This window comes from Entelurus aequoreus, linkage group LG14 (genome assembly GCF_033978785.1).
Source record: "Entelurus aequoreus isolate RoL-2023_Sb linkage group LG14, RoL_Eaeq_v1.1, whole genome shotgun sequence".
Classification (NCBI taxonomy): Eukaryota; Metazoa; Chordata; class Actinopteri; order Syngnathiformes; family Syngnathidae; genus Entelurus; species Entelurus aequoreus.
In genome coordinates this window covers 52919111-52937408 of record NC_084744.1, presented here as the reverse complement: position 1 = coordinate 52937408, position 18298 = coordinate 52919111, and the positions used below count along the sequence as shown (strand labels likewise).

The window sequence follows — 18298 nt, the reverse complement described above, 5'->3', positions numbered from 1 at the left end:
GTACTGTACAATCTACTAATAAAAGTTTCAAATTTCAAAAAGTACATTGTTACCCACTGTGACGGAAATGTAGGACGGGGGCGTGGGAGGGAGTGTTATTATTTTACTTTTATTATTTTTCTGTACATTCTTTATTTTTGTTTTTTTTGTGTATTTGTTTATTTGTATTTTTTAAAATTATTTTTTGGTGTGGGGGAACAAAAAAAAAGTGTCGGTTTTCTCAGTACCTGTATTATGATTTCCCTATCAAATGAATTACTAAATATTATATAAAAAATACAATAAAAACAATTTGTGGAGTATTCTAAATTGTCCAACTACATTTGATTAAATAAGTAAAATAAGACAAAGGGGAAGCCAGTGTTACTTCAGTTCTCCAGCCGGAAAGAAGAATGTGAAACATAAACAGGAAGTTGCTCGCCAGCTTTTTGGGGGAGTTACTAGACAGCCATTGCGGTGTCGTGGCTCTCTAACAAAACAGGCACAAAACAAGACAGGAGATCCTGGCTGTCAGTAGACTCCCCTAATTGGGCCGACTGGAAGACAAACCCCACTCAGCGAACCACCACACGCCTGGACAACCAGTAAGTTTCCGGGGAAGTTTTATCTGCCGTGTGACACGTTAACATTCGCCATCGCGGCTAGCTAGCGAGCTAGCATCCCGGTTGCTAACGATGCTAGGTTAGCATGTAGCTAACGTCAAGTTGGCTGACTTTACCTACTGGAGTAATTGCTTATATAAAAACATTATTTTGTATTGTTTAAACATCCATACGGCGTTGGTAACGTTTCCCCCCTTTTGGAACGTCTCATGTTTGCTAAAATTATAATGTTTTTTTTTTACGTCGCCGCTTGGACAAAATGACACGTAACTAGTGGCTTAGCCAGCTAGCCTGTTAGCCGGCCCAGCTAATTCTTTAAATGTTAACTTCACACTTTTAGCATTAATGGCGTCCTTTTGTATTTCTGTCATTAAAAGAGAAATGACATACTCAAACGTTTGCCATTTATTATAAACGAGCTAACTAACTGGGCTGCTACGTTGACAGTGGCTTTGACAAGCCTTTCATGCACTAAAATCACATCCCACAATTGATAAAAGTCAAATGTTCAGTTTCAGTTTATTTCGAACGTGCATACGATACAATGTAATGCAGGCCTGGTCAATTATTTTGACTCTGGGGCCAAATTTAGAGGACAAAATGTGTCTGGGGGCCGGTACATCTGATTTTTAGGAACAATAATACAAAAACTCACAATAATGTCTGATTGAATGCTAAACATGTTATGACAGACTGCCTTGAAAAACGGAATGGAATTTAATTTTTTTTTACTGAATGAGACATGAAAATAAAGAATGTTACAATATTAACTATGAACTATAAAACACTGAATATTGACAACATATGAACGTCACACCCCCTCTTGATCGTCATTATTTACAATCAAGCGAAACACAACAAAAATGCAACAAACACAGCGAAATATGAACGTGAAGGGTTAAAAAAAACCCATCTACAATCTGATATACAGTATCTGATATATATCAGCTTTAGAACTTTGTTGTAAAAATCTCCTTCCGCCTCTGTCCCTGCCACCCACATTTTAGACTGGCCGCTCTGGAAACACTCTGTGGAAATGCTCCCCACCCATACTGCTTGGTGCCTCGTCTGAGCTGCTGTGATTTAGATTACCTAGGACCACAATGGAAACAAGCCTTTTGGCTTTTTGTGCCATCCATTTGCCCTCTTTAAAGCATTACATGGATTCAATTCTTTAAAATGTCAATAAACTTCTCAATCAATCAAACCACAGTAACTAGTATATCATGGAAAAGCGCAGATTCCAACCATTGAAATACTTTATATAGTTCAAGACTTCCTGTAATTTGAAGACATCACTGCACATCATAATGGCGGCTACAGTTTCCATCTTAAAATTCTAAAAAAAAAATTGGGCCTTAATTTGCCCAGGTCTGATGTAATACATGACCACAATTCCACTTGTTTCATTACTGCACGTCCCGAAAAAAAAGAGTAGGAAGAAGCTGATCTTATTTAATCCTACACCTTGTCATACCATAGCAATTTTATCAAATTTCCTTGTTAGATTTAGACTTAGACTTCCTTTTGTTGTCATTCAACTTTGAACTTTCCAGTACAGATAAGAACAACATTTTGTTGCATTAGCTCATTGCAGTCCAGGATAAAAGAGCAATAAGGTGTAATGTTCAGTTTCAGTTTATTTCGAACGTGCACACGAAACAATGTACCATATTTTTCGGACTGTAAGTTGCAGTTTTTTTCAAAGTTTGGCCGGGGGTGCGACTTATCCTCGGGAGCGACTTATGTGTGAAATTATTAACACATTACCTTTAAATATCAAATATTATTTAGCTCATTCACGTAAGAGACTAGACGTATAAGATTTCATGGGATTTAGCGATTAGGAGTGACAGATTGTTTAGTAAACATATAGCATGTTCTATATGTTATAGTTATTTGAATGACTCTTACCATAATATGTTACGTTAACATACCAGGCACGTTCTCAGTTGGTTATTTATGCCTCATATAACGTACACTTATTCAGCCTGTTGTTCACTATTCTTTGTTTATTTTAAATTGCCTTTCAAATGTCTATTCTTGGTGTTGGGTTTTATCAAATACATTTCCCCAAAAAATGCGACTTATACTCCAGTGCGACTTATATATGTTTTTTTCCTTCTTTATTATGCATTTTCGTCCGGTGCGACTTATACTCCGAAAAATACGGTAATGCATGACAACAATTCCACTTGTTTCATTACTGCACGTCCAAAAAGGAGTAGGAAGAAGCAGAGCTTATTTAATCCTACCCCTTTTTCATAGCATAGCAATTTTTATCACATTTCCTTCTTAGACTTAGGATTCCTTTTATTGTCATTCAAATTTGAACTTTACAATACAGATAAGAACAACATTTTGTTGCATTAGCTCGTTGCAGCGCAGGATAAAAGAGCAATAAGGTGGAGACATAAATAAATAAATAGCATGAATTGATTAACGTAGATCTCGACTTAAACAAGTTGAAAAACTTATTCGGGTGTTACCATTTAGTGGTCGATTGTACGGAATATGTACTGTACTGTGCAATCTACTAATAAAAGTTTCAATCAATTCAATCAAAAAAGATGACTGTACAGATAAATATATTGCACTTTTGCATATGCATCCACGTTTATGGATGTATGTTATATTGTCTTTATATTCCAGCGTGTTAATCCGTTTTTTGGGGGAATTGAGGTGATTATTATTATGATGCGTTCAAGAGTCTTATGGCCTGAGGGAAGAAGCGGTTACAGTTAAGGTAAAGAACCAATGATTGTCACACACACACTAGGTGTGATGAAATTTGTCCTCTGCATTTGACCCATTCCCTTGTTCACCCCCTGGGAGATGTGGGGAGCAGTGGGCAGCAGCGGTGCCGCGCCCGGGAATAATTTTTGGAGATTTAACCCCCAATTCCAACCCTTGATGCTGAGTGCCAAGCAGGGAGGTAATGGGTCTCATTTTTATAGTCTTTGGGTTTGAACTCACAACCTACCGATCTCAGTGCGGACACTCTAACCACTGGGCCACTGAGTAGGTCAGTACAGAACCTAGAGGTTCTGCTCCGGAGGCTGCGGAACCTCTTTCTAGAGTCCAGCAGTTAAAACCTTTGGTGGGGGTGGGAGGGAGTCTCTGCAGATTTTCTGAGCCCTGGTCAGGCAGCGGCTTTTTGCGATTTCCTGGATAGGAGGAAGAGGAGTCCTGATGATCTTTTCTGCCGTCCTCACCGCTATCTGCAGAGACTTCCAGTCTGAGGCACTGATCACATCCCACAATTGATAAAAGTTTTGGAACATGTATACGATACAATGTAATGCATGACACAGTTCCAGTTGTTTCATTACAGCACGTCCGAAAAGGAGTAGGAAGAAGCAGATCTTATTTAATCCTACCCCTTTTCATACCATAGCAATTATTTTAAATTTCCTTGTTCTCTGTAACAGAACAGTGAACAAATAAATAATATACCATAGTAAGCAAACAAATATTAAATACATAAATATTTGTCTCAATAAAAAAAGGGGGAAAAAGGGATCAATATGTTCATCATAATTCTTGTTCTGTGTACTTTGTGAACACTTGTAGTAGTTTAAACAGTCTCTTAAACTGAATCATATTGGTGTTGTATTTGATTGCTTTGGTTAATCCGTTACATAATCTAATTCCACATACTGATATACTAAAGGTTTTAAGTGTTGTACGTGCATACAAATGTTTTAAATGAGATTTTCCTCTAAGGTTATATTTCTCCGCTTTTGTTGAGAAGAATTGTTGTACATTCTTGGGTAGCAGGTTATAGTTTGCTTTATACATAATTTTAGCTGTTTGCAAATGCACCAAATCATTGAATTTCAATAATTGTGATTTAATAAATAAAGGGTTTGTATGTTCTCTATAGCCAACATTATGTATTATTCTAATTGATCTTTTTTGTAACACAGTTAGTGAATAAAGCGCACATTTGTAGTTGTTTCCCCATATTTCTACACAATAACTTAGATATGGTAACACTAGCGAGCAGTAGAGAATGTTTGGTCCACTTTCAAGCACTACATTTTAGGAGTGAAACAATTCGTTTCGATTCAGAATGTGCGGTTGCCGTAACGATTCAGGGACCAGTTTATACTTTTTTTTTTTAGAACAATACGATGTGAAACGTTTGAGTGAGTTGAAATCGATTCAGTAACTTCTGAGCCAAAAAAATCTAGCAGTCTAACTGAAATAAATACAGGATACCGGACATTGTAGACAAAGTTTCTTATATTCTTATTTCTTGTAAACAAACAAGTAACAACAATCAATGGCCAATGCATTCACATCGTATTTGAATAAAGTACAACCAACACATTAGGTTGAATTAACAAGAGGATACATTTTGTACCTGCATTTTTAATATTTAAGAAATGTTCAATAAAAGTAGAGTAACCAACATTTTAACAGTATATTTACCTGCTACTTCTGCTTTTGTTTTTCCAATATAAAATATTACAATATTAATTAAAAAATAAAGTGCAACCAACATCTCTTCAGGTTGAAAGAGCACTAAGTTTACCTACAACTTTTGCTGTTGTTTTTTGACATAGAAACAATACAAATACAAAATAAATAGATATAAAAAAACTAAGTGCAACCAAATCTCTTCAGGTTAAATGAGCAATGGTTTGACCTGCTACTACTCTTATTTTAATAAACGAAGATAGCAGAGAGAAAATTCACAACAAATACACAATAACATTAAGCCATAACACAACAACTATAAAACAAAACACAACAATACAGAGACAAAACGGAAGTGACAGCGGGACAAGTTTTGGTTACTCACCAACTTCCCGAGATGGAAAGTTGAAAAGGGTGTAATGAAAGAAGATGGAGAAGTGAAGTGTGACCACTTTCTGCGACATAAATAACTTATTTTCCTTTTTCAATAACACTAACATACTATGTTCAGGAAGTTGGTCCGTCATCATAACTTGCTCCGCTGTCACTTCCATTGTGTCCGTCGCGTCCTTTGTGGCTCAAAGTTGTATTATGCCATTTGTATTTGTTGTGGCTTTTGTAATCGTGCTGTAGCTGAAAGTTGTCGTGTTCGAATTTAGGATATCGTCTTGTCGCGTTTGTATTTGTTGTGATCTTTCACAGCCACCATAGCTATCCGCCCTTTTTGTTTTGATGACTAATGGCGATGACATCACAGACAGGCAAGACAGACCTGAATAACGCTTAACGTCCTCATCGCTAACAGTGTTAAAGGGGCTCTTTGCAACTTGCTCACAGTTACATTTTTCAAAGCAAAAATATAACAAGAACACCGTTGGCTAGCTTATGTTATCATTAATGGTTTAATAGAACATATGTGTTAAAACTGTCTATATGATTTACAATTACTAAGTTTGTTTAACACATCTTTTTTCCGGCCTGAATAAAATGATTGGTGTTTACGGCAGTCACCCACACTGTCTCGTCAACACGTGCACACAAACATAAGTAGTCCAGAAGAAGCAACGGACAATTTACAGGTATGTCGTAGTTATGATAGAATATATACATTTAATTCTAACTATTCAAATTGCTGTTATTAGCTAACAACACCCAAAGCTAATGCATGTGTTACGTACGTTCTTGCATAGTTACGTCATTGCGTCATAGAAGCCAGAAGAGGTTGGGCTATAATGCTTAAAATACATTGATAAGTTCGCGCCTTCTAGGCATCCGTTTAAATGTCGCAAACAGCCTCTTTAAACTTCATATAAAGTCTGCCGTTCTTAAATCCAATGTTTTCCTTGTTTCTAGTATCGATAAAATCAATCGATTTTCGTTTAAATAGATGTTGAATCGATACCTATCTTCCAGAAGGTAAACTTGTGGTGCCTAGATCGATGTAGTTGAATCTAAGAATTATAAATTGATATAGGCTGCAGGCCCTCCGCGACCAGGAAAGGGGAAAGCGTTAAAAATGGATGGATAGCGATTAATCGTTACAGCCCTACTAAATTACGTCCCTCAATTGATAAAAGTGAGGGTTTGGTGCACAGTGTTTACTGTCCTGTAAAAAACTTGCATCCTTTTGTTTATCATCTATATTTGTTAGCAAAAACATGTTAAGTCTGTACAGTAAATATATTGATTAGCACATTTGAATTTGTCTACTTTAAGAAGTACGCTATGATACACTTGTTTCTTACTCAGTTTTGATCCATTGACTGATGCCATTGTAATTTTCTAGAGCAGGGGTCGGCAACCTTTACCACTCAAAGAGCCATTTTGACAAGTTTCACAAATAAAAGAAAACAATGGGAGCCACAAAACTCTTTTGAAAATTTAAAATGAAATAACACTACATACAAAGCTTTTTTTGCTTTGTGCTATGTTTTAACCAGGGGTCTCAGACACACGCCCCGGCCCGCACCTTAATATGAAAATTTAATGTTAGTGCTGCCCGCGAGTTTTAAATGAATGGCGCTTGATAGCGTCATACTTGCCAACCCTCACAATTTTTCCGGGAGACTCCAGAATTTTAGGGCGTGATGGCACTGCTTTTAGCGCCCTCTACAGCCTGCTCAAACAGCGTACCTGCTCGGCTACATGTTGAATGCAGCTTCTGCTTGCACACGTAAGTGACAGCAAGGCATACTTGGTCAACAGCCACACAGCTTACACTGACGGTAGCCGTATAAAACAACTTTAACACTGTTACGTTACAAATATGCGCCACACTGTGAACCCACACCAAAAAAAGAATGACAAACACATTTCTGGAGAACCTCCGCACCGTAACACAACATAAACACAACAAAACAAATACCCAGAATCCCATGCAGCCCTAACTCTTCCGGTCTACATTATACAACCCCGCTACCACCAAACCCCGCCCACCTCAACTGACGCACGGAGAGGGGGGGGGGGGGGGGGTTGATGTGTGTGGGGGGTTTGGTGGTAGTTAGGGCTGCATGGGATTCTGGGTATTTGTTGTGTTGTGTTTATGTTGTGTTACAGTGCGGAGGTTCTCCAGAAATGTGTTTGTCATTCTTTTTTTGGTGTGGGTTCACAGTGTGGCGCATATTTGTAACGTAACAGTGTTAAAGTTGTTTTATACGGCCACCGTCAGTGTAAGCTGTGGCTGTTGACCAAGTATGCCTTGCTGTCTCCTACGTGTGTAAGTATAAGCTTCGTACAACATGTGGCCGGGCTGGCACGCTGTTTGTACAGGCTATAGAGGACAATAAATGCAGTGCTAGTAGAGCACGCCCTTAATTTAGTTGTTAGGGTAAAAATTGGAGAATATTTGCCCCGGGAGATTTCTAGGAGAGGCATTGAGATCCGTAAGTCTCCTGGGAAAATCGGGAGGGTCGGCAGGTATGCAGCTGAGGCGCATCAGAGTGGTCAAAGAGCTGCATGCGGCTCCGGAGCCGCGGGTTGCCGACTTATGTTCTAGAGGTTATTAACCTCTGGATGCCTAGCTTCTTACAGCGAGTGATTGCATTTTTTTAAGGTCTCAACCAGAAACAATCTTTCTATTATTCTAGAAGTTATTAACCAAAAACATGGAACATGTTGCAGTGGTGCCGTTGTATTTTTCTTAAGTTTATTAACCAGAAACATGGAACATCTTACAGTGATGCCGTAGTATTTTTCGAAAGTTCATTAACCAGAAACATGGAACATCTTACAGTGATGCCGTTGTATTTTTCGAAAGTTCATTAACCAGAAACATGGAACATCTTGCAGTGATGCAATTTTATATATTTAGAAATTATCAATCAGAAACATATAGTATCACTGCAAGATGTTTCTGGTTGATCATTTCTAGAAACATCAATCAATCAAAGTTTATTTATATAGTCCTTAATCACAAAGGTCTCAAAGGGCATCACTGTAAAATGTTCCTTGTTTCTGGTTGATGACTTCTAGAAACATTTATTAACATCACTGCAAGATGTTCCATATTTCTAGAAGTTACCAACCAGAAACATGGACCATTTTGCAGTGACGCTATTACATTGCATCCGGAAATTATTCACAACGCTTCTCTTTTTATCATTTTGTTATGTTACAGCCGTATTCCAAAATTGAATAAATTAATTTCGTCCTCAAAATTTTACACACAATGAAAATGTGAAAACGTTTTTTTTTATAAAAAAAACAAAGAAATCACATAAAACTAAGCCGTTTCTCCCCTTAATGTAACTAAATAGGCCGTTTTCCGCCAAAAGTTCCTGGAACTATAGGTTCCTGTAGAAGTTTGTGTATTGTTTCCACTGCATTTCATAGTTCACAGTTTAGGTCTAATTGAGGACAGTGGCCTCCATCTTCCGTAAATTGAAGACGTTTGGAACCACTAGGACTGTGCCTAGAGCTGTCTGGCCGTCTAAATTGAGTGATAGGGGGAGAAGGTCCTTAATCAGGGAGGTGACCAAGAACCTGGTGGTCACTCTGTCAGAGCTACAGCATTCCTCTGTGGAGAGAGGAGAACCCTCCATCTCTGCAGCAATCCACCAATCAGGCCTGTATAATGGCCAGACGGAAGACATTTCTTAGTAAAAAGTTTGCTAAAATGCACCTGAAAGACTCTCACACAATGAGAAACAAAATTCTCTGGTCTGATGAGACAAAGATTGAACTCTTTGGAGTGAATGCCAGGCGTCATGTTTGGAGGAAGCCAGGCACCGCTCATCACCAGGCCAATACCATCCCTACAGTGAGGCGTGGTGGTGGCAGCATCATGCTGCGGGGATGTTTTTAGCGGCAGGAACTGGGAGACTAGTCATGATAAAGGGAAAGATGAATCCTGGATGAAAACCAACGCTTCTCATCCAACCCGATGGAGCTTGAGAGGTGCTGAGAAGAGAATTGGGCGAAACTGCCTAAAGATAGGTGCGCCAAGTTTGTGACATCATATTCAAAAAGACTTCAGGCTGTAATTGCTGCCAAAGGTGCATCAACAAAGTATTGAGCAAAGGCTGTGATTACTTATGTACACGCGATGTCTTACTTTTTTACTTTTAATACATTTGAAAACATTTCTCAAAACATTTTTTTCCACAAATCCATTTATGGTGTATTGTGCGTATAATTCTGGGGACAAAAAATAATTCATTCCATTTTGGAATAAGGCTATAACATAACAAAATGTGAAAAGTGAAACACTGAATACTTTCCATATGCACTCCATTTCTAGAAGTTATTGAGCAGAAACATCTTGCAGCGATTATATTTTTCTAGAAGTTGTCACGCAGAAACATGGATCATCTTGCAGTGATGCCTTCCTGCAGCATTCCTAATAAGGCCGGTGTCGATAGAATTGACGTGGGTTGTATTCACGTGGTGCTGACCTCTGACCGTTACACCTTAGCCTTGTTTGCACGTTGCATCACTGGGTGCAGAGGTTGGTAGCAGCTGATACGTGGAGAAAAAGGATGACATGATGACCGGAGGAGTTGGAAAGTGAGCGTCGAATGCTTGGTTTATTTTGCTGAGCTTAAATGGCGGGTAGACCAGGAGCTGGTCCATCATATGTCACTGTTGGTTCTGAAATCCCCTGGTCCAACGATCCAAAGGCTTGTACTACAACAATCCCTGTGGAAAGCCAGTTTGTTCTTATCTATCCGATACATTGGAGCAGATTGTGTAGGAAGTGCGCATGTAGATGTGTTGAATATTATTACTATCACTTTGAATTTTATGATATTCTATTAGTCTTTATTACTGAAAACTACTCTGCCCCAAGACAAACAGCTAGTCAGAAGTTAAAGGTTCACCTTTCCAGACGCATTAAGTCGAGATCAAAAAGTACACACAATGGAACACAATTCATTTGTCTACCATCCATCCATCTATTTTCTACCGTTTGTCCCTTCCGGGGTCGCGGGGGGTGCTGGAGCCTATCTCGGTTGCATTTGGGCGGTAGGCGGGGTACACCCTGGACAAGTCGCCACCTCATCGCAGGGCCAACACAGACAACATTCCCATTCACATTCACACACTAGGGCCAATTTAGTGTTGACAATCAACCTACCCCCAGGTGCATGTCTTTGGAGGTGAGAGGATTGATATTTATATCCTACAAAAGAGAATTGTGCATTTGTGATATCATATAACACTGGAGGTGTGCGTGCTGGTTGGGGGGGAAACTAAATGTTCTTAAAACATCAAAATTAGAGATGTCCGATAATATCGGCCTGTGATAATGCTTTAAAATGTAATATCGGAAATTATCTGTATCGTTTTTTTTATTATCGGTATCAGGTTTTTTTGTTTGTTTTTTTTGTTTTGTTTTGTTTTTAATTAAATCAACATAAAAAACACAAGATACACTTACAATTAGTGCACCAACCCAAAAAACCTCCTTCCTCCATTTACACGCATTCACACAAAAGGGTTGTTTCTTTCTGTTATTAATATTCTGGTTCCTACATTATATATCAATATACATCAATACAGTCTGTAAGGGATACAGTCCGTAAGCACACGATTGTGCGTGCTGCTGGTCCACTAATAGTACTAACCTTTAACAGTTAATTTTACTAATTTTCATTAATTACTAGTTTCTATGTAACTGTTTTTATATTGTTTTACTTTCTTTTTTATTCAAGAAAATGTTTTTAGTTTATTTATCTTATTTTATAAATTTTTTAAAAAAGGACTTTATCTTTACCATACCTGGTTGTCCAAATTAGGCATAATAATGTGTTAATTTTACGACTGTATATATCGGTATCGGTTGATATCGGTATCGGTAATTAAAGAGTTGGACAATATCGGAATATCGGCAAAAAGCCATTATCGGACATCCCTAATCAAAATGTGTCAATCTCCATTTTGACGATGACTAATGGACATTTGTGGAGAGGTAGATATTGCACAAAGACTCCTTGCATTTCACCCGGTGTTCCTACCAATTTTTCAAGTGTAATAAGAAGCCAAACATTGATTAAATTAAACATAACTTGTCGACTCACTTTTTGAAGAGTACCGTCAACTTTGCCGTGTTGTGCTGAGCCACCAAGACATGCCGCTGTATACCACGGTGGTAATGTGGTTATCATCGCTTTTGCCATCACTGGTTGCATAAATCACAAAATAGTCCATCCATCCATCCATCCATTTACTACCGCTTATTCCCTTCGGGGTCGCGGGGGGCGCTGGAGCCTATCTCAGCTACAATCGGGCGGAAGGCGGGGTACACCCTGGACAAGTCGCCACCTCATCGCGGGGCCAACACAGATAGACAGACAACATTCACACTCACATTCACACACTAGGGCCAATTTAGTGTTGCCAATCGGCCTATCCCCAGGTGCATGTCTTTGGAACACAAAATAGTATTACTATTAATCTGAACTTTCCTGAGATTAGCTATGCTCTCGTGCAATTTTCAAAAATGTTTTTGCAAATTATACCGCTTCAAGGGGATATCTTCCTATTGTTTACTTAGTGTGTTGACTGCACTTTGTTTTGCACTATGTAATCTCAGTGTGTGAGTTCATGTTTTAAAAGTTCATCTTTCTTTCACAGGATTCAACAGCTCCAGATATGGCGTTCATATTTGACTGGATTTATAGCGGGTTCAATAGCGTACTACAGTTTTTAGGTGAGTACAACCACTCTCCGATGGCGCCATGTGATGCTGCGCTTGCTGCGCAACATGCTTTAGGCTTAAGGGCTGGGATTTTATTGGGGAATCAACAGTGAGTACACAAATATTACATAATATGGGCGAAATGACACATGTCAACTTCGTTTTCTAGGAAGGCTGTCGGTCCTGTTCACCCTGTCACGCAGGTAGCATGTACTGCACAGAGCTGAGTCACAATTCTGGCTAATACGCCAGGCTTGCTAGCACATGTCTAATAGGAAGGTACACACTTCCAGTACCACGTTTCAGATTATAACCCAGAATGTTTGAATGCTACTTTTCACATTTCATATGTTACCAATTCCTGCTACTTGGCAATCCAGACCACCATTCAACTATACACATTTATCATATATATACTGTATATATATATATATATATATATATATATATATATATTAGAGCTGGGCGAAATATCAAATATACTTGATATATCGCAGGTTTGTCTCTGTGCGATGTAGAAAATGACTATATCGTGAGTATTTGAGTATACGTTCTCACGCAGTTGTTTTTAGCTGCGGGCATTACACTACAGGCGTTTCTCACTCTTTCTTGTCTCTCCTTCTCACAGAGACATAAAACAAGCGCACCTTTTGACATACGTCACATACTGTCGCGCGTGCAACGTCATACGCTTTTGTGGAGCAGAGATGCAGCAGCATGGGTAACGTTAGCTGTGGTGCTAGCGGAGCGGTAATACGAGAGAAAGAAGGTGCGAATCTGGTAACAAATGAAGGAAGAATTAATTCCTAAGAAAAACCGCACGGGGTCCATCGTCTGGCGGTGGTTTGGCTTCAAGCGTAAAGATGTTGAACAGACAACCGTAATATGTCAAGTTTTCAGCAAAAGCGTTGCTACAAAAATTACTACTAATTTGTAGCATCATTTGAAAAGTCACCCGTTAGAGAATGAAGAGTGCTTGAATCTCCGTATGTCAGCATCTCCGGCCAGTGCTACACCCACAAAATGCCGCAGCAACCATCACTGACCCAATTGAGGCTGGCGTCTTCCATTTCCACATCAACGCCGTATGAAAAAAATAGTCAACAACAGAAGGAGATAGCGTCCGCAGTAAACTACCACATAGCGAAGGACGTACACAATTTGATTTCCTATTATGCAGCTAATTATTATTTGACAGTTATTGAAATATCTTGTCTGACAGCACAAAAGTGCACTTTATTTGTTTTAAACTATTGTAGTGGCATTCTGTATACAAAAAGTGCACTTTAATTTAGTGTTGTTTGGATGTCATCTTAGTGACATCATGCACAAAAGTGCACTTACAGCTTGTTTTAAAAAGTCTCTGACAGTCTTGCACTTTCTGTTTTGAAATGACATGAATGTTTGTGCCACTGCTTAATAACTGTTTAATAAATACAGTTTTGGTCTATTGACTTAGTTGTGATTTCCCTCTCTGCATGAAAGTTTAAAATGAGCATATATTAATGCAGTATGAACAAGAATGTTTTAATGTAGACACATAGAAAAGAAAGAAGAAAAAAAAAAAAAATATATATATATATATTAGGGCTGGGAATCTTTGGGTGTCCCACGATTCGATTCAAAATCGATTCTAGGGGTCACGATTCGATTCAAAATCGATTTTTTTTTTCAATTCAAAACGATTCTCGATTCAAAAACGATTTTTTTTTGTTTTGTTTTTTTTGTTTAAACAATACACAACTATACCATAATAATGCAATACAATTTAATTTTGGAGTTCTGAACTTGTAATTTCTTGCAGTGTTTATTAAGTGGTAATATGTCACATTTGTCCCAATTGACTTTATACCCTGATAAACAGCCATATTCAGTGATGACATTATTGATATAAAGAAGACAGGAGTTAACATGTGACAGGTAAAAAAATTATGTCGTCACAATACATCGATAGCTTATTGTACTGAGAGCCAATATTTATACCATGAATATTATTTTCACTTCTTATTTTTGCAGCTAAGGGTTCAATAACCAAATTAAATAATAATCCAGATGCAGGACATCCCTGTTTTACTCCTCTTTTTAACAAAAAAGGTTCTGAAATATGATTATTGGTTTTGACTGATGCCATAGGCCTTGTATAAAGCATCTTAATCCATTGTATAAAATTATCTCCAAATCCAAATTTACGTAATGTGCAAAACATAAATGACCAGTTTATGCGGTGGAATGCCTTCTCCGCATCAACAGTACATACTGCTGTGGGATAAGGGAGACTTCTAGCATAGTAAATAACATTAAACAATTTCCTTGTATTGTCTGAAGATTGTCGACCTTCCATGAAGCCAGTTTGGTCAGTATGAATTAATTTTCCTATTACATTTGAAAATCGTGTGGGTAAGATTTTTGCCAAGATTCAAAAGGATTCTCTATTCATTCAATACATAGGATTTCAGCAGGATCTACCCCAGTCTGCTGACATGCAAGCAGAGTAGTAGATTTTTGTAAAAAGCTTTTATAATTGTAAAGGACAATGTTTTATCAACTGTTTGCAATGATGTACATTTGTTTTAACTATTAAATGAACCAAAAATATGACTTATTTTATCTTTGTGAAAATATTGGACACAGTGTGTTGTCAAGTTTATGAGATGCGATGCAAGTGTAAGCCACTCTGACACTAAGGCTGCAGCTAACGATTATTTTTCTATCGATTAATCTATAGATTATTCTTTCGATTAATCGGTTAATCTATAGATTATTTTTCCGATTCATCTATAGATTATTTTTCCTTTTACCGATTATTTTTTATTTTATTTTATTTAAAATGAAGATGAAAAAATAAAAGTAGGCCAGTTTTTTCAAAAGGCATGGCTTTTATTTACAAAAAAAAAAAGTATGGCCACTCAGTCAACATTGACAACAACATGACAAAATATTCTGTAACAATGTAAACATTTAAAACTTTTAACATTTAACAAAATTAAAAGTAGCTTATTTGCTTTTTAATGTGCAAATATAAAAGTAAACATCCAGTGCAAATCTTAATATTCTGAAATAGTATAAGCATTTCAAAAGTAAAAGTATTGCTTATTTTGCTTTAAAATGTGCAAAAATAAAGATAAACATCCAATACAAAAAAGTGCAAAACGAAATATTCTGTAACAACAGTGTAAACATTTCAACAAAAGTGAAAGTATTGCTTATTTGCTAAAATGTGCAAAAATAAAGATAAACATCCAATACAAAAAAGTGCCAATCTAAATATTCTGGAGCACTGTAAACATTAAGTATTGCTTTTAAAATGTGCAAAATAAACATCCAGTCCAACACAGTACACAATAACCAATTCTACTCATTCCAGTGAGTGACTAACAGTTGTAATGAAGAAAGGTTAGCATGTCTACTTGCTTTGCTTCTTTTCTTGTTTACAATATTCCCAGCAGCTGAAAATAGGCGCTCAGAAGGGGTCGATGTGGCTGGAACTGAGAGCTAATTAGCCTTCACCTCAAACCAGGACTGCGAGCGAGCTGAGCTGCAGTTTAAGTTTCTAGTAGGTCAACGGGCTCATAGTGATGTTACTAGTAGTTGACTGAGAGGTGTTTATTATCATTTGGGGAGAGTCCGCTGCTTGATGCTCACCTGCTAAACACCTATCTGCTCGACGCTGAAGCGCTGACTACATGCGCTATGAATACGCACTGCTGATTGGCTGATAATGCTTCGTGTGTACCAATCAGATGGTTGTGTGGGTGGGACAATGCTGCGTGTGTACCAATCAGATGGTTGTATGGGTGGGACAATGCTGCGTGCTGAGACAGAGGCAGAGAAGCAAAGCAACTTGTTAAGACTTTAGCAGCTAAAGTTAGCTTTAGCTTAGAAACTCGTTCGGTACACCCCCGTACCGAACCGAAAGCCTCGTACCGAAACGGTTCAATACAAAACACATACCGTTACACCCCTAGCAGATACAAATGACACATTCATGTTTTTGTGTAATGATGACAACGTATGCTAACGCGGACGATTGACTAGTTGATGGTTGATGGGTTTCTTTTCAAATGTTCGTTCATAGCCGTTGTGCTGCTATGATAGGCCATTTCCGCTCGACACAGTGTGCATACAACAACATTATTAGGCTGTGTATTGAAATACTCCCACACTTTTGACGACTTTTGGCGTGCGTTTTTCCCCTCGCTCGCACAGTCTGCTTTGCGCTCCGCCATGACGGTAGTGTGACGTAATTATGCGACGCGTCGACGCACAAAAACGGCGTCGACGTATTTACATAACCGATGACGTCGACTACGTCGACGCGTCGTTTCAGCCTTATCTGACACTATTGTTCTTTTTTTATTTTAATGTCTAATGATAATGTCAATGAGGGATTGCATTGTTATGGTATTGCTGTGCATTGTTTTGTTGGATTGATTAATAAAAAAAAATAATTATGGATTGATTAATAAAAAAAAATAATTAAAAAAAATAAATCGATTTTTTTAAAAATGAGAATCAATTCTGAATCGCACAACGTCAGAATCGCGATTCGAATTCGAATCGATTTTTTCCCCCACCCCTAATATATATGTATATATATATATGTGTATATATATATATATGTGTATATATATATATACAGAGGTGGGACCAAGTCATTGCTTTGCAAGTCACAAGTAAGTCTCAAGTCTTTGCCCTCAAGTCTCGAGTCAAGTCCCGAGTCAAGACAGGCAAGTTCCGAGTCAAGTCCAAAGTCAAGACTAGAAAGTCTCAAGTCAAGTCCCAAGTCCTGCATTTGAGTTTCGAGTCCTTTCAAGTCCTTTTAACCACAGACTAATATTTTTACACAGATTGTGTATGCTTTTAAAACGCTGTATTTATTTATTAAAACAAGTGCATTTGAAATTGCAGGAAAAAAAATGGTGCTGACATTGCAATTCATAATAGCACTATTAACCAGTCATTTTAATAGTTTAAACAATTTTAAACATTTAACTCATTCCTTTACAGAATAAACACATTTGCAAAAACAAACATTAACATACTATTGGTTGTATTTTATGAAAATAACATTACCACAAAGTTGAGAAGGAGCAAAGATCTTCAATATTTGTATGTGAGAATCACAAAGAAATCTTCTGGGGGAGGATGACACCCCTACAGGGGTTTGGTTTACAAACTTTCAGCCCCACCTAAAACAAAATTCACCAGCCGCCACTGATTATGATGCATTCTCATTTTAGGCAAAGTATAAGACAATACTTTCTTAACAGTATAATTGTAACCAGGAATAAGTCTTCAAGTAACAATATTCAAATACTAACATTGTTGGGTAAGACAGCATTTGGTTTTATTCTGAATCCAGTGAAACAGATTGGTGGTTTTAGCTGATATAAAGACTTTCAGGTGTTTATATATGTTTAAGTATTTGGCAGACGCTTTTATCCAAAGCGACATACATAAAAAATAGATATAAAACAATCACTGTAAACATTATCATTTAAGGGAAGAATGTAATACAAAATATTAATACAAAGTGTCAAGACAGAATAAACTCTCTGCTGCTGCAGCAACAGAGTTACAGTCTATAGGTCCCTAAAATATATACCGTATTTCCTTGAATAGCCGCAGGGGCGCTAATTAATTTAAAACCTCCTGTCACTCCGGCGCTTACCAGAAGCCTGCGGGATGGCCAAGCATGCGCTAATTATTTTAAAACCTCTTCTCACTCCGGCGCTTACCTTATCATGAAAAGCACATTTAATTAAAAAAAACTTTATTATTGTCTTACCTTTAGGTATAAATGAGTCCATGCCAGCTCCTTTTGAAGAAAAGCATCGATATAGAAGTCTTCCTTATCTTTCTTCAGTTTAAAAAGTCTCTCTGTCTCGATGGAGATCTTCCTTTTAAGTATTACCTCCTGCTTCGATTGAAAGTCCAGTTTAGAAAACTGTTTTATTTCAGATATGTAATCCTCCTTGTTAAAAGTCCAAGCAAACAATGGCTGCGCACTCTTGCTGCCGGTTGTCTTCTTCTGCAGCACTCTTCTGCAGTACCAGCAGTCGCAAGAAGGATCACTAGCGCCCTCTACCACCAGGAGGCGGGAGTCATTTAATGACTCATATTTGACGCGGCG

The 18298-nt window shown here is 37.8% G+C and overlaps 1 protein-coding gene across 1 annotated transcript in view; it reads left to right on the top strand.

Annotated features, from left to right (window-relative positions):
- The first annotated feature begins 414 nt into the window (after positions 1-414).
- The window catches only part of sar1b (secretion associated, Ras related GTPase 1B), a 37491-nt gene continuing 19607 nt past the window's right edge, over positions 415-18298 (top strand). Inside the window, exons 1-2 of the mRNA XM_062070181.1 lie at positions 415-584; positions 12102-12177. Of these exons, the coding sequence (XP_061926165.1) occupies positions 12120-12177 (58 nt within the window). The 5' untranslated portion in view covers positions 415-584; positions 12102-12119. The remainder of the gene's footprint in view (positions 585-12101; positions 12178-18298) is intronic.